The following is a 25,120-nucleotide window of genomic DNA, read 5'->3' as shown; positions in this document are numbered from 1 at the left end:
AGAATAGTGGGATGTGAGACTTTCAGATTCTTACCCTCTTTATTTCACTTTCTTAGCCTGTTTTATACACCAAAGTGAGCAATTGTCTGAAGTTAACACCTGAGTTGCCGTAAATCCTTTGAGTAGAATCCAATAAACATTTACCAAAATGTTCATTCTTTGCAGCAGGCTATTATTATTCCTAGGCACTGGGAACCCTCAAACAAGTAGCAGAATCCCTGTCCTCAAGGAGCTAATAATCCTGTGGGAAAGACAGATAATATACACTGATATGTAATCTGGAGGGATCAATGCTGTAATGGAAGTGCAAGCAAAGGACGGTGCAGCTAGGGCTGGGGGAAGGTGGGGATTTAGGGAATGTTTCATAGAGGGAGAGGCATTTGGACAGGGCTTTCAAGGTTGATAAGGATAAGTAAGATGTCTGTGGACCAGGAAGGGGGAAAGTTTATGCCGGCATGAAAGAGTGAAAATGGAGCTTTTGGAAGTGGCACATAGTCTGTGGTGGAAGCTTTGCCTGTGGGTGTGCAGAGGACTGTGAGAATAGCTTGAGACTTGAAAGGTGAGCTGAAATTAGACTATAAGGGGGGCTTTTATCCACTTGTCGAAATTCTACTGCTGACAGTAGAGCTTTCTGTGATGTTGGAAATCATCTGTATCTGTGCTGTCCATTTTGTAGCCACGTAGCTACATGTGGCTATTGAGTCCTTGAAATGTGGCTAGGATAACTAAGGAACTGAATTTTAAATTAATTAATTAATTAATTTTTGGCTGCATCAGGTCTTATTGCAACATGCAGGATCTTTTGTTGCGGTGCTGGGCTCTTCCTTGCTGCACGTGGGCTTCTCTCTAGTTGTGGTGTGTGGGCTCAGTAGTAGCCCCTTGGCATGTGGGATCGTACTTCCCTGACCAGGGATTGAACCCACGTCCCCTGCATTGGAAGGCAGATTCTTAACCACTGGACCACCAGGGAAGTCCCAGAAGTGAATTTTTAATGGCATTTAATTTTTTGTATCAACTTTATTGAGTTATAATTCACATGCCAAAAGATTCATCCTCTTAAAGTGTACAGAAAATGTTTTTTAGTGAGTCAGAGGGTTGTGTGACCATCACCACTATCTAGTTTTAGAACATTTTCATCACCCCACAAAGAAATCCCATAGCCATTAGCAGCCCTTCCACATTACACCCCCTCCTCCCCCAGGACCTACAATCGCTAATCTACTTTCTGTCTCTTTGGATTTGCCCATTCTGGGCATTCTGTATAAATGGAATCATACACCATGTGGTCCTTTGTAACTGGCTTCTTTCACTTAGCATAATGTTTTCAAGATTCTTCCATGTTGATGTATTTGTGTATCATCGCATGTATCAGTATTTCATTCCTTTTTATGGCCGATTAATATTCAGTTGCATGAATGTACCACATTTTATTTATCCATTCATCAGTTGATGGACATTTGAGCTGTGTTCCCTTTTGGGCTATTGTGAATAATGCTGCTATGGACATGTGTGTACAAGTTTTTGTGTAGACATGTATGTTTTCATTTCTCTTGGATATATACCTAATGGTGGAATTGCTGGGTCATATGATAACTCTATGTGTAACCTTTTGAGGAACTGCCAGACTGTTTTCCAAAGTGGTATGATATTCAGTTTTTAATTTAAAGTAAACAGCTACATGTGACTACTGACTACCTGTTAGACAATGCAGATCTAACAGTTTTCCAGTGTGGAGGTGGAATATAGTCTAATGTAGTGGTGAGGTCATGGGCTCTGGAGGCAGATTACCTGAGTTCCAAACTTGATTCTTCCACTTACTATCCTTGAGCAAGTTACTTTAACCTCTTTGTGTCTCAGTTTCCTCATCTATAAAATGAGAATAATAATAGCATATACTTTAGGGACTTCCCTGGTGGCGCAGTGGTTAAGAATCCACCTGCTGGGCTTCCCTGGTGGCGCAGTGGTTGAGAGTCCCCCTGCCAATGCAGGGGACATGGGTTCGTGCCCTGGTCTGGGAAGATCCCACATGCCGTGGAGCGGCTGGGCCCATGAGCCATGGCCGCTGAGCCTGCACGTCCAGAGCCTGTGGTCCGCAACGGGAGAGGCCACAGCAGTGAGAGGCCTGGGTACCACAAAAAAAAAGAAAAGAAAAGAAAAAAGAATCCACCTGCCAATGCAGAGGACACGAGTTCGAGCCCTGGTCTGGGAAGATCCCACATGCCGCGGAGCAACTGAGCCTGTGCACCACAACTACTGAGCCTGTGCTCTAGAGCTGGTGAGCCACAACTACAGAGCCCACATGCCACAAATACTGAAGCCCGCACACCTAGAACCCGTACTTCGCAGCAAGAGAAGCCACTGCCTAGAGAAGCCCGATGCACCACAACAAAGAGTAGCCCCCACTCGCTGCAACTAGAGAAAGCCTGAACGCAGCAATGAAGACCCAATGCAGCCTAAATAAATAAATAAATAAATAAATAAATAAATAAAAGTAACACGTACTTTATAGGTTTGTTGGGACCTGAAAAGATATATATGTAAAGCTTTTGGAATATACTTAATGGTTATTAAATATAATACTTATCACTGCTATTCTTATTGATGGTCCTCAGGAGTACATTATGGTTGGTAAGTTAATGTCAGCTCTCAAACTAGGTTCAGAAACTGAGATTTGGGGAGTTTGGAAGTGACTTCCTTGATTCTGTTCTATATCTGAGTTTAGGTTTGTCCCTGTGATCTTTTACCTATGTAGGTAACTCTTCATGATGAACCTATGTAGAATAGTGGTTCTCAATTGGAGACAATTTTGCCCCTGCCTGAGGACATTTGTCAGTGTCTGGAAACATTTTTGATTGTCATAACTCAGGAGCACTACTGGCATCTGTTGTATGAAGACCAGGGGTGCTGCAAAATGTCCTCAGGGTAGTTCCCCACAACAAAGAATTGTCCTCCCCAAAATGTCAGCGCCAAGGTGGAGAAACCCTTGTGTGGTACCTGCTCTCCCCTTACCAGCTCCTGCCCAGTATCATGGGATTTGAGGTCAGCCTTCCTATGAAAAGATGTGTGTGAAATAACCTCTGACGACAAATTTCCAGTGGGACAGTTTAAAGCTTTAGTGTCCTGAATCCTGATGTCTCTCAGATTTGTTGACATGTGTTACCAGTCAGTTCATCATCGTCAGCCAACATCAACTGTTTTGGCAAAAGCACATTTTTTTAGTCTGTGGTTCAGTAAGCAGGTGAGCCTCCCTGAGTCACCCCATCTTAAACCTCCTTTCCTCTCACTTTGGTCTGCCTTTGTGGTTTCACTTTAAGAATGTTTGTTTTTGTCCCAGTGAAAGCCTGATAGCCAGTCACTTTCTTTTCTGTGTCCTCCATGGTCCCACCACCAATCTGAACTGAGTCATGTTCTTAGAACTTTTCCCTTTCCTCATTCCAGATCTTGGCTGTCCTCTCATTTTTGGCCTCACGAATGTTAGTTCTCACACACGCTCAGCCTGCAGAAACTGTTAGATGTTCTCAGGTCGCCACAAGGGAAGCTGCCGGTCCTGGACCTTACCAGAGCTGTGTCTGGAGGAGAGCCCTCTCTTCCAGGTCCAGGATACCCCTCATCTGTGGGTGCTGGGCACAAGCTGGCTACTCTGTGGGTAACTTAGATGGCTTTGGATTCAGAATTCCAACAGCCTTTTGAATGCCTGGCCATCCGTACACCTGAGGGCCTCTTTCTTTCTTGCCTTAAGTTGCTGGACTGACGTTTGAGGGACCATCAGGACCAGGTGGAGCAATGACCAGGTGGGTTCATTTCTTGCCCTACCACCCCAACTGTGGGCCCTGCTGGGGCCACCGATCCCCCTGTTACTACACCGACAGAGCAGCCACTGGCTGACAGGGAATGGCGACAGTGGGTCTTGGTGACCTGTCCACTCAGCGGCATACAACAGGCTGAGGTTTGCCAGTGGGCACCTCCCTTTTGGCCCATCCTTTGAAGTTCCACTAGGTGGAGCAAAGTCTGGCCCAAAACCCACATGCAAATGTGGAAACCACAAACAAAGAAATACAAATAAATCCAGAACATTGCAACATGGGAGGTAAGGAAAAGGGAAACAAGTCTCATCCTATTGAATTCTGCAGCTTGTTGATACAATTCCGGGCTTTCCCAGTGTGGGAATTAAAGTAGGTCATCCTCTCAGACTTGTAAGTCTTGCCTGGATGGGGTTTTTGGGGTTTGGGGGATACTTTCGCTTACTCAGCTACATTCCCATAGCTGGATTTATTTACTTTTGGTTTTCATCTTTCCATACTTCCTTCTGTGGGAAAGCAGATGAGCTGTATATCTTCTGTTCCTGGTGCCGTCATCACCCTCATAGAGCCACGGCTCAGTTTTGATTCACGATCTTAGGTGTTTTAAAGAATTTAAACTTGTTTTGGAAGAGATGAGAGTGAATGTAAGACGTTACAAGAATATTTGTGGTTTGGAATTGTGGATCCTTGAGTGAAGTTATCAAAACGTTTCTGTTTTGATTTTTAAATATGGAGCAAGACAGATCTTACATTGTAACACTGTTTTATTACACATTCTTGCAGATCAGAGACATGCGTGGTGCATGGAGAAAATGCGATGCATGGAGAAAATAATCGTATTTTTCAAAATTGTACATACTGCTTTTTGTTCGCCATTTAAAAGTTAATCTTCCTCATCTAAAATTCCACCTGGCAGTTTCACTCCAATCGTATCAAAACCCAACCAAACACAGACACAATGAAAAACACCATAGCTTAGTTTATTGATCAGATTTACACTTTTGTGGTTTATTTGGGAGAAAAAGTTAATATTTGGCTTTCTACACTGGGATGTTGGAGCACGGTAGCTCTTTGGGACTTGAATATAGAGTCGAACAGTGTGAGAAGTTCATCCTGTGTACTTCGTTCTTTTTTTTCTTGAGTCCCTTGTCTTTAAATATGCAAATCCCCTTGCTGCTGTTGCTGTGGGTGGGAGCTGGGAGCGGAAAACCTGCACCGGCCTGATTTCGCATAAGGACCAATCTGGCTGTCTCTCCAATCCCTTTCTTAGACCCGATTGCTGCTTTTCTTTGGGCTTTGAGGTACCTTTTACCTTTTCACATCAGTTTTTAATTACACAAAAACAACACACGCTCATAGCAATGGTAAATAATAGAGAAATACAAAAGTACTTAGAGGAAAAAGTGAAAGTTTGTGGTTTGTTGTGTATTTTTGGTTTTTCTGCTTAGGCTGCAAATTCATAGATATAGTAATATAACTCCTATGTATAAACTTATATCCACACACATAAAATACACAAAGTTGTTGGTATGGGTAGGGTTCTTTATTTTCTTGTATTTGTTTTTAAAGCAAAAATGAGATAATTTATATGTAGTACTTTAATAACATGCACCTTTTTTAAAAACCTTAATATATTGTAGACTTCTTTTCATATTGCATATATGCCTCTGATTTTTTTTAATGCCTGTAATTGCTTTAGACCTGTGATTTATTTGACTATCCCTCCATAAATGAACATACATTGTGTCCAAGGTATTGCCATTTCAAGCTGTGCTGCAGTGAACATTGTTGCACTTATTTCTTTCTGCAGTTTGCTAGATTCCGAGAAGTGGAACTGGGGACTGTGGGATTATAGGGTATGTACATTTGGAATTTGGGGCCAATAGTGCCAGGTTGCTCCCCCAAACGGCTTTATCAGTTCACATTCCCATCAGTAGGGCATGCAAGGGCTCACTTCCCCACACACGTGTGAACATCATTTCTTCACCTGCACCCTCTGCTTATCCTTGAAGATGTGCCTTCTGACTCTTAACACGGGCACCTGGGGAACATTTCAGTTTACTTTCTCAAAAGCCTATAGGTCCCTAATTGGCTTAGCTTCCAGTCTTCCCGTCTGCAAACTGGTTGCTTCCTTTGCTGTGGAGTAGGATTCACACAAGGGCAGTGAGCCTCTAGCCAGAGGAGGGTAGAAATGTCTGCCCATGTGCTGAAGGAAGTGGTTTGTGGTCCCCTGGAAGATGTCAAGCAGATGGCCTGGAGCTGTTGGCCAATTGCTGTGTGGTACACAAGTCTAATTTCATGCAGGAACTACCACCCCTCCGTGGGTCATCCCAGAAGAGGTGCCTGGAAGTGGCATTGCTGAGAGTGCAGACTCTGGAGCCAGACTGCCTCCATATAACCTTGGACTAGTTAGTTAACTCAGTATCCTCATCTGTAAAATGGGTTAATAGCACCTAGCCTGTAGGGTTCTTGTGAGGGTTAACTGAGTTAATACTTGTAAAGCACTTAGAGCAGTGCTTGCCACATAGTAATTACTTGGCAGATGTTAGCCTTTGTTGTTGTTATTAATTATTTTAGCTCTGGGGAACTTTAAGACTTCCTTATTCCCTTACTGACCCAAGGTTTGTTTTCAGTGGAGGAATTTAAGAATATATTTTGGTTCACTCCTTGTCCAAAATGCACGTTGAGTCACTTTCCATATCACCAGCCTTGGTGATCAAATGAGAGGTGTTTTTTCAACAACTGTTTTCTAATAATAATGTATGAAATCATTTATTCTTAGGGCAGGTAAGTTAGGATGTATGCTATTATTCTGATAACACGCACCACTGCAGTCTCTTGAGTGAGGAAGAGTGGGGGGTTGTGGTTCGTCGTTCATTGTGACCACAGTGCTGCCACACGCAGATCTGTCTGCCCTCAGCACACAGTGGACTGTACCGAGCTGAGGGACTCCCTGGGGCTTCTTGACACCTGTCCCCAACCTCCATTTGGTACTTCCTGTTCTGAGGTGAGGATGGTTTCTGAGGCTTTTTTTCTCTTTTTTGTAATACAGCTTTATTGAGGTATAATTCACATACCATAAAATTCACTCTTTTAGAGTATACAGTTTAGTGGGTTCTAGTATATTCACAAGTTTGGACCACCTCACCACTAGCTAATTTCAGAACGTTTCCATCACCCCCAAATTCCCCCTCTCCCTGCCCCATCCCCCAAGTCCCTGGCAACCAATAATCTGCTTTCTGTCTCTATTTGCCCATTATGAACATTTCATGTAAATGGAATCATAGACCATGTGCTATATTGTGAGTGCCTTCTTTCACTTAGCGTAGTGTTTTCAGGGTTCATCCGTGTCGTAACATGTATCACTGTCATTCCTTTTTATGGCCTATTAATATTCCTTTGTATGGTCGTAACACGTTTAGTCCTCAATTGGTGGATATTTGGGCTTTTTCCACTTTGGGGCTATTATGAATAATGCTGCTTTGAACGTGAATATACAGTTTTTGAGTGGACATATGTTTTCATTCTCATGGGTATACCCTTAGAAGTAGAATTGCTGGGTCATATCGTCACTCTATGTTTAACTTTTGAGGAACTGCCAGACTGTTTTCCGTAGTGGCTGCAGCACTGTATATCCCCGCTAGCAATGTTTGAGGGTTTCAGTTTCTCCACATCCTCGTCAATACTGTCTTTTAAAAAATCATAACCATCCTAGTGGGTGTGAAGTAGTATCACACTGTGGTTTTGATTTGTATTTCCCTAATAACTAGTAATGTTGAACATCTTTTTGTGTTCTTTTTTGTTTGTTTGTTTGTTTGGTTTGTTTGTCTGTTTGTTTTTTGGCCACACCATGCGGCATGTAGGATCTTAGTTCCCCGACCAGGGATTGAACCCCTGCCCCCTGCATTGGAAGCTCAGAGTCTTAACCACTGGACTGCCAGGGAAGTCCCCTTTTTGTGTTCTTATTGGCCATTTGTATATATTCTTTGGAGAAATGCCTATTCAATCCTCTGTTTGTTTTAAAGGCCCTTATCTGACTGACAGGACAGCGGTCTTCCCACAGAATCCCAGTGAGTGGACTGTCCAAGGGGAGGTTTTCCTTAAAACTAGACTTTGTCAGGGCTCTGGCACTGTAGACCTAGCCACGCTAACATCTCTTCTCATGACCCTGGACCAATTACTTTACCTCTCTGAGCCTTCATTACTTCTGTGAGCATCTCCCAGAGGCGGCTCCGAGGCAGCCATTTCTGCTGTAAGAGGAAGCCGCCCTTGTGGTCACAGAAGTCTACCATTTCTCGTGGAGATTCATGATGCATGTGCTTTACAGTTAAGCCTCTGAAGAGTCTCACAGTTAAGAAGCGTATATGAATCCCTTATCAGATAAATGATTTGCAAATATTTCCTCCCAGTCTTTTTTTTTTTCACTTTCTTTATGGTGTCCTTTGAAGTACAACAGTTTTTAATTTTGATGAATTCCAGTTTATCTGTTTTTGTTTTGTTGCTTGAGCTTTTGGTGTTCTGTATTTGTTTTAAGGGCTCTGTAAAACTTAATATTATTTAGGGTCAAAAATGGACATTATTCAGAATAGAATCCTTTAATTTTTTTTTATTATGGAACATTTTAAACATTTACAAAAAAAAGAATGGTATAGTGAGTGAACCAGCATGTACCCATCTCCCAACCTCAGCAATTTAGTGTCTTGTCCAGTCTTGTTTTATCTATACTGTATCCACTTTCACTTCCATTTATCCCCAGTGAAATTATTTTGGAGCAAATTTCAGACTTCATATCATCTCAACCATAAATAGTTCTGTTTGAATCTCTAAAAGATAAAAGGACTATGTTCCCGAACATAACCAGCCTCCCATATCACACCCTAAAAAATTGACAATAATTCCTTAATGTTATAGGAGAGGATCTTGTGTGTGAGAATTTAATTTGGATCTAGGGGTAAAAATACTATTAGAAAATTCAGCTAATTATGATAGTTCTTCAGTTTTCGTGAGTAATTAACCCTGTGTCACACTACTTTAAAAAAGTTACTCCTCAGTGACACGCTTTAATCCTATGAGTATCAAAAGTACCCTTCCAACCACAGCTTTTTCTTTTTTACTTGAACAGGTCTAGTGGTGAAGTTTTAATCATGGCAGCCCGCTCCCCCCTTTTTCCCCTCTCAAAACTTTTCTTTTTTTTGGGACACATCCATTTCCAACCTCTGTCCAGTATATAAAGTGAAAGATTAACTTATGACTTTTGCCCTCAATTTCTAGTGTAGGGAGAATTTTTGGAAAAATCCTCTTCTTATCTGAGATTGCACAAATGTTCAGAGAAACCTGGGAAAATGAGGAGACCCTGTTTGCGTATCTTCTCTTTCAGCTCTCCAGGGCCTAGGCTGGGTGTCCCCATCCCGTGTCTGGCTGACCATGCCCTCCCTCAAGGTACAGTATTGGCGGGGCGGGGGGCGGCAGGGGGGGTGTCTCATGGCTAATGAGCAACGCTGCTGAGGGAGAGATGGAACATAGAATTTGGAGGCTGAAAGACACTGTAGAGATAATGATGCTATGAACAGATGTTCGGTAAGAGAGGCTGTGCTGTTTGAAATGTAGGAGATTTAGGGTTGAACAGGCTTCTTAACTGTGGGACCCTTCAGAGGCTTAACTGTAAAGCACATGCATTGTGAATCTCCAAAAGGGTCGGTAAACTTCTTTAACCATGTGAGCCTCTTATCGCAGAAATGGCTGCCTCGGAGCGGTCTCTGGGTGATGCTGATAAAAGTAATGAAGGCTCAGAGAGGTGAAGTAATTGGCCCAGGGTCATGAGAATAGGTGGTAGCATGGTAGAGTGCCAGAGCCCTGACAGAGTCTAGCTTAAAGGAAAATCTGCCCCTAGGCAGTCAATCACTGGGGTTCCATGGGAAGACCTCTGCCTCTTCAGTCAGAAACCCTAGGCCTAGGTCAACTCACACTTCCAGACCAGTATACTGCCCGGCAAGTGGGGATGGTAACTGCCTGGCCCTATCACCAGCTGATATAAGGAACAATGAAAAGGGATGTGAAAGTAGTTTATAAACCTGAGATCCCTGCAAGGATGATGCTTTATTGTGTCTCTCAATGGTTAGTGCCACCTTTTCTATAACACTGGGAATTCCCTGGTGGTCCAGTGGTTAGGACCCTGTGCTCCTACCCTCGAGGGCCCGGGTTCATTCGATCCCTGGTTGGGGAAATAAGATCCCACAAACTGCACGGTGCAGCCGAAAAAAAAAAAAAATGTAATTCTCAATAATACTGAGCACATCTTGCCAAGAATGTGCATCTTGAGAAAAGTGAAGGACTTTGGAATGATGGATATAAAAGATAAGATATTGGCACCTGCTACTTCTTTTCAGGGAGGGACAGTGACTTGTGCTGACTTCTTGCTGTGATGGGGGATGCTTTCTCAAAGGCCCTTCCAGCGTTTTCCCCCTACGTTTTCTGCTTATAGAGTAGGGTCTTCCTGCCCACTTCTGCGTTGCTGTAGTGCCTTCTTCACGATTTGGACCCCGGGTCAGGTGTTTTTGAAACTGCTGTCATCCTGTGTTGCCTCACTGTCTGCGGCCTGGGAATCCAGGGTTCAGGTGTGGCCCATGGTTGGGTGTAATGTGACGAAAGGTCCAGCGTCCCTGCATCTGGTGTGATTCCCTCTCCAGTTTCACCACCTTCAGTCATCATTTTACTTGGGGTGTGGACGTGCGTGTTCCAGAAGTTTCCCCACTCCCTACAGCTTATAGGAGGTTTAAGTTGTCATAAAGTTTTCTGCTGGTATTTTTGACCATGAAATATTAGACCTGGAGTAGATTTGGTTACCGAACAGCCTAAGGAAGGAGGAGGTAATATTTGATAGATCCAGGAACTGAGGGAAGGCCTAGTGCCAGGAGCTGTGTTTCCAACTAGGCCTTATTAAGTTTCACAATCCTTTAAGCAAAAAAGGCGACTTCCAGGTGTTGCTAATAGAGTTTCTGGGGAACGGTAGGCAGAACCAGAAGCCGCTTCATCCCATTCCCCATAAAGGAAAAACTGTCACGTTAGATCTGGGCGTTAGATCACGTCCCAGCTCTGCCTTGAGGGGGAGGCAGTTTTGCTTTTGAGATGGCTTAAGTGCTTCAAATTCCTCAGCTGAGAAATTAGATACCTAGAGGATTTCGCAATCCCTTCCTCTAGCCTTGTGAGCTCAGAGTACCATCCTGGTGCACTCCTTATCTCTTAGCTGTTTTTCAGGTTTCTGTGACCAGAAAAAGTCACCTGCCCAAATGTTTGGGGATTTAGCTGCATTAGCTTCATTTTTACCATCTTCTCTTTAGTCATCAATTTCTTCATCCATGTAACCAGTTTTTCTTGAGGGCCTGCTTTGTGTGAGGCATTACTTGGTATTGTGAGGGACACAGAAATGAGAGTTACCCATCTTGCCCTTAAGTTGCTTATACTATAGAAGAGGAGATAGGCCTGAGAATAAATAACTTTGCTGAATTTATGAGCATGTGAAAGAGGGAGTGGTACTACCAAATGTAAAATAGATAGCTAATAGGAAGCAGCCGCATAGCACAGGGAGATCAGCTCTGTTTTGGGACCACCTAGAGGGGTGGGATAGGGAGGGTGGGAGGGAGATGCAAGAGGGAGGGGATATGGGGATATATGTATATGTATAACTGATTCACTTCGTTATAAAGCAGAAACTAACACACCATTGTAAAGCAATTATACGCCAATAAAGATGTTTAAAAAAAAAGTGGATTTTCCTATAAAATCACAACCAAGATGATCTCTCACTGGAGTGTGCACACTTGCTCTTATGACTTGGCACCCAGGGGGCCCACAGCTGCTTCTAGGGACGTAGAGTTGAGGTACCTTTAATAAAATGACCATGATGTTAGCCCTTACCTTGGGCCTACCACCATTGCACCAAAAGTGGAATGTCTCTCTATCCTGCCCTAAACGTAAATATAAGTGAAAGATGAAATCAGATTTAGTGGGGACCTTGAAGTCTAATTTTCCTAAATGGAGTTCTCTTTCCAAGTTACATGTGAGAGTGTATCATGTAGTTGGTGTGACCTAGGTCCCCCCCCCCTTTTTTTCTTATTCTGATCTTTGGTTTAGGGAGCAGTTTGTGAGGAGACGTGAAGTATTTCTGGGGACAGCCCTGAGTCCCTGAGTTGTAGCTTGCTGATTTTCATGTAATTCTTGGCTACTTGACAGTTTGGTGAACTGTTTTCAGGGCAGGAAAAATGAACCTAGCATTTTGGTATAAAAACAAACAAAGACTGCTGTTGTACTTGATAAAGCTGAAGTTGCAGATCCAGCAACAGCACACTAACCATCAGTGACAGCCCCCCGTCAGTGGTGAGTTTCGGAGACCCCTGGACTCTCCAGAGAGGGCAGTAAATGTTTATCCATGAAGGTGATAAATATCAGTGGTGTGATTGATTGTCAGCAGTAAAGGATTTTCTTGTTAGGGGGCAGAGAAGCAAGAGGCAGGAGCCTTAGGAAGCTGTTGTAAACTGGTTTCAGCTTCCTCTACTTTGATTTTTCTCTCTTTTAATTTTTATTTTTAAAAAAGTTTTTTTTAAAGTTTATTTGTTGTGATTGTTTATGAGCTATTTCTATATATATATATATATTTTAAAATTTATTTATTTTTGGCTGCGTTGGGTCTTCATTGCTGCACACGGGCTTTCTCTAGTTGCGGCGAGCGGGGGCTACTCTTTGCTGCGGTGCGAGGGCTTCTCACTGCAATGGCTTCTCTTGTTGTGGAGCACAGGCTCTAGGCGCGTGGGCTTCAGTATTTGTGGTGCGTGGGTTCCTAGTTGTGGCTCGTGGGCTCTAGAGCGCAGGTTCAGTAGTTGTGGCTCGTGGGCTTAGTTGCTCTGTGGCATGTGGGATCTTCCCAGACCAGGGCTTGAACCCATGTCCCCTGCATTGGCAGGTGGATTCTTAACCACTGCGCCACCAGGAAGCCCTGATTTTTCTCTCTTTTTAAAAGGCTAAAGGGCTTCCCTGGTGGCGCAGTGGTTGAGGGTCCGCCTGCCGATGCAGGGGACATGGGTTCGTATCCCCGGTCCGGGAGGATCCCACATGCCGCGGAGCGGCTGGGCCCGTGGGCCATGGCCGCTGAGCCTGCGCGTCCGGAGCCTGCGCTCCGCAACAGGAGAGGCCACAACAGTGAGAGGCCCGCGTACCGCAAAAAAAAAAAAAAAAGGCTAAGGCTGTACCATTGCCATGGGTGTCTTCTCTCCACCTCCCACATCCCCCCCCACAAAGTCAACTTCAAGATTTATCATATTTTAGTAGTAGTCACCAGAAAGAAAAGATATGCTGGTTACAAATTAAATACACACATGTATGCATTGTACCTCCAGCTGATCTTTGCCTGTCGTTTGCCTTTCTCAGATGCCCCGTGTGCCCTTGTTTCCATGCTTTCAGTCATGCTTGGCCCTGCTTAGTGTGTTCACCTTCTCCCCCAAACCCTACATGATTTTTAGTGAGCCATCTCTTGGTAAAACTTTCTTTGGCCATTTTATCCCTCAATAGCTTCCCTTCTTCAAGCCCTTCATGCATTTACTGCCTCTACTCCTCCCCTCACATTTGTTGTAGGGTGCCTACGTTTGTCTCTGTCTGCTGTCTTTTCTCTCTGTGTAATCGAATAAGTCAAATCCTCCAGGGCAAGACCAGTTCATCCAGTGTTGCATCCTTCTCATCTCCATGGTGTATCCTGGGTGGCTGGATGCGACTGTGACTATCATGTCACAGAAGAGGGGGAAGTGACGGGTATAATATCAAAATACTGTCTCCAGGCGTGTTCAAGCCATTCTGGAGCCACACAGACCTGGTTGTAATGCTGGCTCCACTGCCTACTAGCTGTGTGTCCTTGAATGATTACCTAACGTCACTGAAGCTCATGTTTTTCGTCTGTAAAATATGAGATATCAGCGTAGGTTAGGATCCTCCCTCTCTGAAACATATCACTTGATGTTTAGCAAGTGATTTGCAGTTGAGGGCTGTTTGCCCAACTTGTGGGAAGACTCAGCACAATAGTAGGAGAGCGTCCACAGGTTTTCATGGATGCCTTGTAGAAGAAACAGACCCTGTGACTTGTAGAACTCCTTGTCCTGCTCGGAGCCCAGGAGAGGTGTGTTTTCTTACCTCAGCAGGCTTGCTACATGTCTGCCTTTGTCCAGCCCCAGGACACAGATAATCTAGTGTTCTTGGTTGCTGGCAGCTGAGCAGTCCTTAACATTTCTACTTGGCAAGGTTCTGCAAATCTTTGTTCTGGGCTTGGAATTCTTCCTATGGCATTCCCCAAAATAATTATTTCAGGATGCTTTTATTGATGCCAAGCCTCGCATTCATGACGTGACAATATCTTGGTTTGACTTTGATTGTGGCGCTCCCATTGGTTTGGGGTTTGGGTGAGTATTCATTTCTGCGTTTTTTGAGTCAGAACTCTAGGGCATTTAAATGTGCTTGTGCACAACCCGAGAAAGATAAGAAAGGTCTTTTATTTTTATCTTAGATGTTCTGTGTCTGCCTAGCAGCCTCTACTCAAAACTCCTGGAAATAAAAAGGCTTTAGGTCTGGAGATTATCTCCTGCCCTAGAAGCCTGGCAGTTGCCGTCCTGTTCTGACAAAACCCTCTTTCTTCAGATTCCTTGATTGCGAAATGAGAAACTCAGGGGCCCTCAACCCTAGTCTCCTTTAGCCTCCACTGGCCAGATGACAAGCACTTCACCAGATTAGTTGAGGTCCAAGGCATGGAAGACCTTCCATGCCAGCTTGCTCCTTGTGTGGGGACCCATTGTGTGTTGGGAACGTATGAGAACTTGAGGACTTCCCCAGTCATTTACCTCACAGAGCTCAGCCCCAAAGTGGGTCAGAATGGGAGTCCTGGGGCCCCAGCACCCTGACTCCACCCTTGGGAACACCACTGTCAGATCCGGTATAGGTGACAGTCTTATAGACAGGATTCCGGAGCACTGATCAGTGACATGCATGTCTGCTCAGGGTTCAACTGACCCTCAATCTGGTTTTTGCCTTATTGGTAACTTCTGGTTTAATATCATGACTCCTGTATTATTATTGTAAAGGAAAGAGTCTTTGGAACCAGAGATTTCATTCACATCCTTGCTCTTCCTCTGCCTACTGTGTGATCTTGGGCAAGGTCTCCATATGGTTCAGTTTCTGCAACTGAACAATAAAGATAATAATACCTACATCATGGGATTGTTGTCACATTAAGTGAGATGTTGGTTAAATGAAGTTCTAGCACAGAGGCTGGCTCATTGTCAGTAATAAACAAATAACTGTCTCTCCCTGCCTCCTTCGCAGAATTTAAAGATTATAAATGCGTAGGCTGCTTAGGAAAAGTTGCCAAAAGATTCTTAAATCAAGTACAGTGAAGGAATGAATTCCACTAGCCATGAACATATATGCTGTTACAGTATGTCTTCTTTTTTTTTTTTGAATTAATTTATTTTTGGCTGCGTTGGGTCTTTGTTGCTGTGCGTGGGCTTTCTCTAGTCATGGTGAGCGGGGCCTACTCTTTGTTGCAGTGCGCGGGCTTCTCATTTTGATGGCTTCTCTTGTGGAGCACAGGCTCTAGGTGCGCGGGCTTCAGTAGTTGTGGCACGTGGGCTCAGTAGCTGTGGCTCGCGGGCTTAGTTGCTCCGCGGCATGTGGGATCTTCCCGGACCAGGGCTCGAACCTGTGTGCTCTGCACTGGCAGGAGGATTCTTAACCACTGCGCCACCAGGGAAGCCCCAAACACTGTCTTCTTAAATAGTAATTTAATCCAAAGGATTCCAGCATTACTATCTTTGTGAGTTCTCTGAACTGGGAAAGAGGGGTCTGGGTCAGTGGAAGGATGTCTCAGACATTGCTTGGGGCCATAAACAGGTGTTAAACTGCAACATTTTTTTTTTGAATTTTATTTTATTTTTTATACAGCAGGTTCTTATTATCTATTTTATACATATTAGTGTATACATGTCAATCCCAGTCTCCCAATCTCCCAGTTCATACCCACCCCCACTTTCCCCCTTTGGTGTCCATACGTTTGTTCTCTACATTTGTGTCTGTATTTCTGCCTTGCAAACCAGTTCATCTGTTCCATTTTTCTAGATTCCACATATATGCGTTAATATACAATATTTGTTTTTCTCTTTCTCTGTATGACAGTCTTTAGGCCCATCCACGTCTCTACAAATGACCCAATTTCGTTCCTTTTTATGGCTGAGTAATATCCCATTGTATATATGTACCACATCTTCTTTATCCAGTCACCTGTCGATGGGCATTTAGATTGCTTCCATGACCCGGCTATTGTAAATAGTGCTGCAGTGAGCATTGGTGTGCATGTGTCTTTTCTGAATTATGGTTTTCTCTGGGTATATGCCCAGTAGTGGGATTAAATTGCAACATTTTGACAACATAATCCTGCTTCATCCCGGTTTAGTGTGACTCTTCCTTTTTTTTTTTTTTTTTTAAATTGGTGAATTCAGCATTGAATTAAATTCTACATTGTCAGGCAGATGACCAAAATGGTTTGAAGAAGGATTTGACTTAGCTTTGGTCCACCATGTATGAACCTGGATCGCTTACATAAAAGAACCCTTTTTTCTCAGACTAGCAGAAATTGCTGATTATCCTCTTGCCTCTTAAATCCCCAAACTGACTGCTGTGTCCCTGGGTTATAATATTTGTAGAGCATGGAGAAAAGTGAACTCACCTTCCTGGGAATGCCTGCATTTGCCAATTCAGCTTCTTTTTCTCCTCATCCCCAAATCTTAGCGCTCAGTGAGGGTTGGTCAGAGACTAGGGGCAAGGAAAAGTAGATCAGTGAGAAAGAAGCCATTCTCAGTGATCACTTTGTTAGAGTATATGATGTTGTGCTCAGTGTAATGTTTTGGATTTAATGCTGCCTTGCACAAGGAACTTACAATCTTATAAGAAGATAAAAGTAGGCAAATGCTGATTAGAAACACTGTCTTGAGTAGCATCCATAAAAGGATGATTCATTAGGTTGGGAGGAAATTGGGCAGCCTATGTTGCAATTTTGATAATTTAGATTGAACTTTTCACAAGATTATTTTTGGATTTCTAATAATTTTGTTGCAGTTCCACTTATTCAGAGATGACTGCTGATAAATATTATTTGGAAATGTGGAATGTTTCCTTTGCCCATTAGAGCAAGGGTTCTTGACTGTTTTGCTCATGGCGGTACCTCCAGCACCTAGACCAGTGCCCTGGCACACTGTGGGCATTCAATAGTTGTGGAATGAATGAATGAATAAGTACACTTATGCCATGTACTCTTTCTGTAGAGCTGCAGGTGTCACCTAACTCTCTTGTTAGGTACGTTCAGACCAGAGTTGCCCAGGAGGGGCTGAGGATGCACCTTTCTCCAGTTTGATTGTCAGAGTTAATAATGCTGCGTGTGTTTGGGGATGGTCGGCGGTTGCCAGGGAACTGAGGAAATGAAAGGAGGGCGTTGAGCAGCCTCTTCTCTCTTGTGCCTTGATGTCCAGGCCTGCCTGTCTGGCAGTTCGGCCTGTATGTGAGGGTAGCAGCAAGGCATGGGATAGACTGGATGACCGTGTCTTGAGAATACATATTTGCTGAAGAAAGGCTCCCTAGTCCCCAGACGCCTGCAGCAGCCGAAGCCACTTCACCCCTCTTCCCTTCTGCAAAGCAGTGAGGCTGTGAGTCATTTTTTTGTGAGCCTCCAGGAAATGGCCCAGCTGGCTTGGCTCATTCATTTCCTTGTCAGGAAAGTCGATGTGACCTTGACCGTCAGTAGACCTGCAGCAAGCATATTGTGTGTCTGGCTGGATTCACTAAGTACTTTTGGCAACTCCCCTTGCTGTAAGTGTTATGTACTGCTACTTTATTGTCCTAGGTGGAGGTGACAGATACTAATTTGCAAGAATCATTTCTGAGTTACCTGGGTCTGCTCAGCACAGTGCCGGTGCCACAGCGGCCTTCGATAAGTATACCTGAAAGAAAATTGTTGCAGAAAGTAAAAAGAAAGATGAGATATACTTGCTTTGAGTGACAGAAATATAATTATTAGGAAGTAGCTTTGGGTTGATAAAGTTCCTCTGAAGATTGTTCTCCTTGAGAGTCATTTCTGCAAGTCCAAATCCACACACGGACCTTTGCTAGCGTTGTCTTTGGTAGAGGATTCAGGGCTGGAGGGAGCGACTGTGACCTGCTGTTGAGGGAACAGTGGCCAGATGAGAGTTGGCTTACACCACTGACTGGGAGAAGTCAGATGAGGACGCCAACCTTATAGAGAGCCGTTTTCTCCATAAACTGAGCTTAGAGAAGAAAGCCTGACAAACCTAAGGTGGTGAACTTTTCAGAAGCAAGAGTTGGTTTAAATATAGATGATCTGCTTCACTGGCAACTTGGAGGCTGCGGTGGGACTTGTTGTACCTTTTGTAAGACAAGTGAGGAAAGATGTTGGCACCTGTACATGCAGTTTGTTTATGAAATATAAACTCTCCTGTTGAAGTGAGGGCTTGAGAGGTCAGCGCCCAAGGGAGCAGGTCCTGCCTTTGCTGGGGGAGGGGTGACTCTCCAACCTGTCTCTGTGAATTGCATCCATCCCTAGAGAAAGTTGGACCGACCAGGCTGGAGTGCACTTTTATGGAGCACCAGCTGTGGCAGGGGTGGGGGGAGGAAAAGTTTCTGAGAAACTGACAGCCCCTGGCCTCCTTTTCTTTCCCAAGGAGGAGAAACAATACCTTGGGAGCTGTTAGAATCCAGTCGGTATTCAGAGAAGTGTAGCTCTTTTCAGCCTTAGAGCCTTGATTTATGTACAGCCCAGCCTGCTCAGAGCCGATGGGAGCGGGCAGCGGGCAGCAGCCCCCATCCTCCTCCTGCTGTGGGCTCCAGCCCTAGGTGGGTCCAGGGCAGGCCTTGGTAGGTTTGCAGCACATCCTTCTCAGTATTCCACAGCAGCAGCTGTCTGGAGTTTTTTCTAACGTGCCTGAACTGATGTCATTTCCCCCTTGGCAGACAGCTTCAGCTTTGCTGCGTCTGAGATATGTCACGAGAAAGTGGGGGTGGGTCGGAGCCAGGCGTGGGTGGGGGGGGGGGGTGGGTGGGAGGCGGAGGCTGGGGGTGGGAGGCTGTGGGGGGGAAGCAGTGAGGAGAGCAGGAGGCAGAGTGCCTGCTTGGTCCCAGGAGTCTGTTTACTTTCTCTTCTTTGCTAAGGAAGGCCGGTTAACCGGGACCGCTGAGTACCAGGCCCACCAGGGGAAATGCTCATTCCAAGACCTTAACCTTTAAAAAGCCCTTTGTTCCCAACGTTAGTGTGGACGATGCTCTTGCAGGATGCCTTTCCTTTTGGGTCTTAGACAGGTAATGGAACGGGTGGTCCGTGGATCGGGTTCGGGAAGGGAAGAAGGGTGGGAGTTTATCATCCTGCTGCTTTGGGCGGAGGGAACCTTTTAGAAAATATCTCGCAGTTAAAACAGGCCAGCTCCCACAGAGTTTTCCAGTCTTCCTTTCCTGCCTGGTAGTTGCTCCTTATTCCCAGAGCCACCGTGTTCTTAACCCCCTACCTCCCCGAGGTCTCTCTGGGGCCCTCCGTTCTGATTTTCCATTAGCACCATAAAACCGTTACCAAAGCCTTAGGGAGGAAACAGTTGAGTGAGGCTGGGGAGGGGGAGAGGCAGAGCGGGATTCTTGATCAAACCCCCTTTTATTCCTTCTCCATTTTGATTTGGCTAGTTAGCAGAGATTTCTTCACAGTTCCCTGGTTCTGAAGAGATTCTGAGTTGGGGTCGGGGCCTTCTTTTACAGGGTAGGGCGCCCGGAGGCTTTCTCCTCCTCAGCGTGTGGTCAGGGCTGCGTGACTGAGGGACACGGCCTGAATGCCTCAGAGGGATGGGGGTGGCACTGGCCACATTTTGGCCTTCCTGACCGATTTTTCAAAGCCAGCAGACCCCTGTGGCAGAGACTTGATTGCTTTGCGCACGGCTGTTTGAAGTAGGGGCACTGAATTATAGCCGATAACCTGGTGTGGAATGAGAAAACAGTAGCGAGCGACCAACTGCGGTCTTCTGAGAACACAGCTGTTGCCAACTATTTGTTCCAGGGCTTCTGAGAGCTGGCCACCCCTGCCCCCTCTTTGGTCTGAGAGGCACGTCTGTATCGGAATGCGTAACTGTAACCAGTGGTGGCTGTAAGAGGGGGTGGGGACAGACACACACCCTTTACTGCCTGTTCCTGGGGGAGGAAAAGCCACAGATGTGATCAAACCGGAAGCCTTAGAAAAGAAAGTCACTGCTAGGGACTGCTGGTTTAACCTCACTCTTAGAAAAGTGCTAGAGTCTTCCTTGGGTCGCCTGAAATTCTTTTAAAAGTAAGCTTTTCTGAAAAGCTCCGCACGTTCCGTTACTGCTCTTGTTAATCTTCAGAGTTCCTTTGATGCAGCCGATAGGCAGGGTGTTGGGGGCCCTTTCTGAGCACCTCCTCTGTCCCTCAAGAAGAGCTGTCCTTTTAACCCATGGGCAGAGTAAGCCCTGGTAAGGATCTTGAGCAGCGTTGGAAATAGGGTGGATGAAGCCTCCCATGTTATGTCAGCAGGCGGGGGATAGCGGCTGGAAACTGCCTGATACAGTGGAAAGAGCAGGGCTGGGGAACCAGAAAGACCCAAGTCTATATCCTGGCTCCCCACCTGGGTCTCAGAGGCTGCTTAACTGCTCTGAACCTCATCTTTGAAATGGAAACAATAAAACCTACTGGAAGAGTCATTGGGAAGATTTCACAAAAGAATATTTAAAACACTAGCACCTTGGCTGACTGAGAATAGGCATTTAGCAAAAAAGTAAGGAAACAAGAAGCTAGAGGACTGGTTCCTTTCCAGAGGTGAAGGTTGTAGTGGGCAGGAGCTCTGGCCCTGGGATTTGGTCATTTGACTAAGACTTGGGAGGCCACTGCTTACTGTACCAGTGTAATTTACTGCCAGTCTTGCTCGTGTCCAGTAACCTCTGCTCAGTTAAGTGAAAGGATGCAGAGGTGGGTGGAGTGAAGAACTGGGTTGGTTGTGGGGAGCATCTCAGAGGATCCACAGCAGGTGAATCTTTGTTCTTGTTTCTGAACGGGTTCCTGATAGAGGGTGGAACTAGAGGACCTCTTGAGGCCCTTTCTGCCTTAGGCTTCTGTGATTCAAACTTTGCCTGTAAAAACCCTGAGTATTTTTGGTAACATAATTTTGTATATTTCTAGCATTTCTGTGTCTGACAGTGTAACTGTTTTTTATTGGAGCTATGTAAAAGCCAGCCTTCTAAAGATTACTTGGTGATAATTCTGTTTTTAAGAAAATGACACAAGACATATATGCTGTTAGTCTTTATCATGCATAATATATATATATGTGCTTTCATATATTTTTTCCCTCTTAATCCACATAACACCCCTGTCTTATGTGGTAGTGTGATTCTATTTCTACAGAAGTGCATGCTGAGGCTTACAGTAGGTAAGCTACTTGTCCAGAGTTGCTCAGCTAGCTAGGGAAATGGTAATCGAAGTTTTGTTTGTTTGTTTGTCTGTTTTAAAGCCAGGTCTTTTAATTCCAAAGCCTGGTGTTTTTCTCACTACCTATCAGTGTCTGTGAAAGTGGAGTTGGATTAATGCGTTGTTCCAGTTGGGGCATATTTTCTGAAGGTTGTTTCTAGGTGGTCCAGGTACCCGATGAGACATTTGTCTCTGAGTGCCCTTTTACATACTCTGTGGAAGATTCTCATGCATGCAGCATCTACTGAATAATGCCTCTGCACTTAATGAATGCGAACCGGCACAAAGGATAAATAAAGCGCAGTCCTTACTTCCAAGGAGCTCATACTCTAATGCAGTAGTTCTCAAAATGCATAAAAATCACCTGGGAGTGGGGCTTATTAAAATGTAGATTCAGTAGGTGTGGGCCCAGGGCCCAGGAATCTGCATTTCTGTTGCATTCCCCAGGTGGTCCGGCCCCTTGCGGTGTCTGGCCCCACTCTGAGAGACTCCTCCGCCAACCCCACCCCCACCTGCACTTTAGTGGCTGGGAAATAATTACATGACAATGTGCTAAAGCCGGAAACAGAGGATCCCCAGGGACTAGGACAGCAGAGGGTGGGAAAGCATCTAAATCAGGCTTGGGGGGGCTGGGGGTGGGCACGGAAGGCTTTCCTGAGAAGGTGATATCTGATCTGAGTCTCAAAGGATGAGTAGGAGTTTACCAGACATATGTGTTGGGGAAAGAGCATTCCAGACAGATCAGTTTGGGAGTGTTGTTTTTGTTTTCTCCCGCAGATGAGAAGGGAAACTGTCATCTGTGAGTCTTGGTATTAAGTGTGCCTGAGACAAAACAGGGACCTCGGTTCATCAAGTATTGGTGTCCTTTATGACACTGAGAAAGAGGGAGGCGTGAGGGACCTTCCATCTAATGAGTGTGGCATGAATTCAGTGTCTGTGAAGGGCAGATAGTCCTCAAGGCTGTATTAGTTCTTCCAGTCAACGGACAGTTAAGACAGCCCCCTGGAAGCTAGTGTTGTCTAGAGAACAGTCTTTTTGTGCTTAATAGGGCTGAAGTTCGGAAGAGAGTCAGCTACTGAACTTTTGGGCTATGGCACCATGTGCCAGATTTTAGATACAACACGCAGTTGAGCATGCCATCCCTTCATTATCTGGCAAGATCAGAAAATGAGTTTTCTGGTTAAGAGGGAATCCATCCTGTATACCTAACAGATGGATCACTGATTTTCAGAGAACAAGATTGCAACAGAATGTTCTTGGTCTGCTGATTTGAATGAATTTCTATTTCATGTTTAATTCAGAAGGTATTGATTTTATAATGCTGGAGGATTCTTATGACCAGCATCTATATCTGAAAAGTATTGAGCACCTGTTCTACTCAAAGCATGTTGTGGATACAAAGAGGTATCAATAGACACGCTATCCGTGCACTCACAGTCAGGCAGGTGGTGTAGAACAAGCATGCAGGTGATGGAACGTTAGGCAGGTGGCGGTGGGCGAGTGACATTAGGAATGGAGTGGTACAGTTCAGAGGTGTGGAAAGGTGGCTTTTGCAGGTGGTCCTTTCCACAGTCCAGTGGTCTCAGTTGTTACACTGTAGGTATGTGGAAGGACCAGTTGATGGCAAGTTCTAGTTGCTGGAATGCAGGCTAGATCCATCAAGACAGGAATTTATATCCTGTACCTCGAATGTTGCCTTTCTCTGTGGGAAAATTATCCCCCAAATTGCCCTCACTGATGAAGTGAGATGATCCCTGATACTGAAATGAGTAGTCCCCAGTGAAACTGGGGTGGGTCTGGGGCCCGCTTAGGCAGTGTGCCCTTGCCCAGGTTGGAATGTATGGGTATATGGGTTAGAGGCACAGGGGGCTGTTTGTATTCTTGAAAAGGCCCCTGCTTGGCCTGGTGCTGAATGTGACAGGGCAGCCAGTGTTGAACCCCAGTTACTCCCTGGACACGGGGAAGGCAGCCTGGAGCTGCAAGCATGGAAGCCATGCCTAGGGAGAGGGCAGACGGAATTTGCCAACTTCCAATTTAACCCCTACACTGCTGAATATCAGCCAACGTTGACATGATACTTTGATTATTTTGTCACGACAGCCACCCATCAAGTAGGAGGTCTTATCTCCTTTCACCTGTGAGGCATCAGAAACTCAAGAAGTTATCTATTCCAGATTACAGAGCTAATGTTTGGCAGCGGTAGCTCTGGAGGCCACGTCTCCTCAGTGCTGTCCTGCTGTTGCACGTCGCTGGTACGGTTCCCGCACCAAACCTGCTGCCAGACCTTCTCCCTGCGGCCCTGTTCTCTGCACGGGACTGAGTGTCCCAATCACCGTTACCCTCCTGTGTGTGCTAATTTTAATTAGCCTCTCTACCAGGTTCAGGACAAAGTAAGCAAGACCCTGCTGGAAGGGAACTGGCTGTATATAAATGCAGCAAACACCAAGTAACAGTTGTTTGTACTATCAGAGGTGGAAGCTAAAATTCTTTTTGGAACACTGATTTGTAAAAATCAGTGAAAACTGCAAGCGACAGCTCCATAGAACACCTCAGTTCCCTACAGTCACCTAATAGAAAGGATGGTTCTTGTCCAAGCCCTTTCAAGGTGACTTTTTAAACACCTCCCAACCCCCCAACCATCTCTGTTGCAAGAAGCTGCTTTTTTAGAGGAATGTGCTTGTTTTTCATCACATTCTTGTTATCAAAGCAAAGAGAAACCAGTGGACTGGACAGTAACTTGGTGGAAAAGAAGACTGTATCTGCTGATTTTGAAACTTTTATCCAGGATGGAGCCAAAGAAAACATTCACTTCCTCCAGTAATATCCCATGAGTTTGATCCACCCCCTCCCACCCCTTTTCCTTGAAGAGGTAAATTTTAGTCCAGGAAAACAGAATAATTTGGGACTACTTGGAGAAAAAAAACCCCCAAAACTGTGCTATAAAATTCCTTCCCCTGCCCTGACTCCCTAGCAGCTGGATACCAGTTCCTCCCTAGCACTTCTTGACTCTATTTGTTGCAAATTTGTAGCAACAGTGAGTTGAAACAGCCCTGCATTTTGACCTGGTTTAGCCATTTCTGTTCCACCTCTGTAGCCATTGCTGATGTGGGCAGGGCTCAACTGGACTTGAATGTGGACCTCACAAGAGACATCTGTTGCTAAAAATGGTGATTCAGTCCTAGGTGACTTGCTTGACCTGTCTTGTTCTTTTCACTGAAAGAGAGAGGAGGGGCAGTGGCAGAAAGCTGTATACATTTCAGTAGAGAGGGAGACAGGCTTTGGGAACGGCCCGGAGTGTGACACAGTGACTTCTTTTCCTGCAAGTGGCGTATGTTTTCCTGGGACTGTGTCTCACAAAAGATATTGGTTCCCTTGGGCATTGCATGAAGGAGGATAGAATATTCTTTATTGTTTGGTTCTCTTGCTTAACATACATGCTCTCAGGAGCTTCCACTGAACTGTGACACATGGTCTCATTCTTTTTTTTTTTTTTTAACATCTTTATTGGAGTATAATTGCTTTACAATGGTGTGTTAGTTTCTGCTGTATAACAAAGTGAATCAGTTATACATATACATATGTCCCCATATCTCTTCCCTCTTGCGTCTCCCTCCCTCCCTCCCACCCCTCTAGGTGGTCACAAAGCACTGAGCTGATCTCCCCGTGCTATGTGGCTGCTTCCCACTAGCTATCTATTTTATGTTTGGTAGTGTATATATGTCCATGCCACTCTCTCACTTTGTCCCAGCTTACCCTTCCGCCTCCCT

General features: G+C 45.0%; 1 protein-coding gene across 3 annotated transcripts in view; it reads left to right on the top strand.

The window, feature by feature from the left end:
* WBP1L (WW domain binding protein 1 like) overlaps positions 1-25,120 on the top strand; it is a 58,482-nt gene that overhangs the window by 3,804 nt on the left and 29,558 nt on the right. Inside the window, exon 2 of one of the 3 annotated variants that reach the window (XM_059054147.2) lies at positions 9,178-9,239. The exons of 1 other annotated variant lie outside the window; for it this stretch is intronic. In XM_059054147.2, coding sequence (XP_058910130.1) covers positions 9,225-9,239 — 15 coding nt within the window. In that variant the 5' untranslated portion in view covers positions 9,178-9,224. Of the gene's footprint in view, positions 1-9,177; positions 9,240-18,972; positions 19,194-25,120 lie in introns of those variants that run through there. One more of the 3 variants, XM_059054145.2, reaches the window with a different exon arrangement.

This window comes from Kogia breviceps, chromosome 2 (assembly GCF_026419965.1).
Source record: "Kogia breviceps isolate mKogBre1 chromosome 2, mKogBre1 haplotype 1, whole genome shotgun sequence".
In the NCBI taxonomy this organism is placed as follows: domain Eukaryota; kingdom Metazoa; phylum Chordata; class Mammalia; order Artiodactyla; family Physeteridae; genus Kogia; species Kogia breviceps.
Note: the sequence above shows the minus strand (reverse complement) of the source record. Positions and strands in the feature narration are given on the sequence as shown.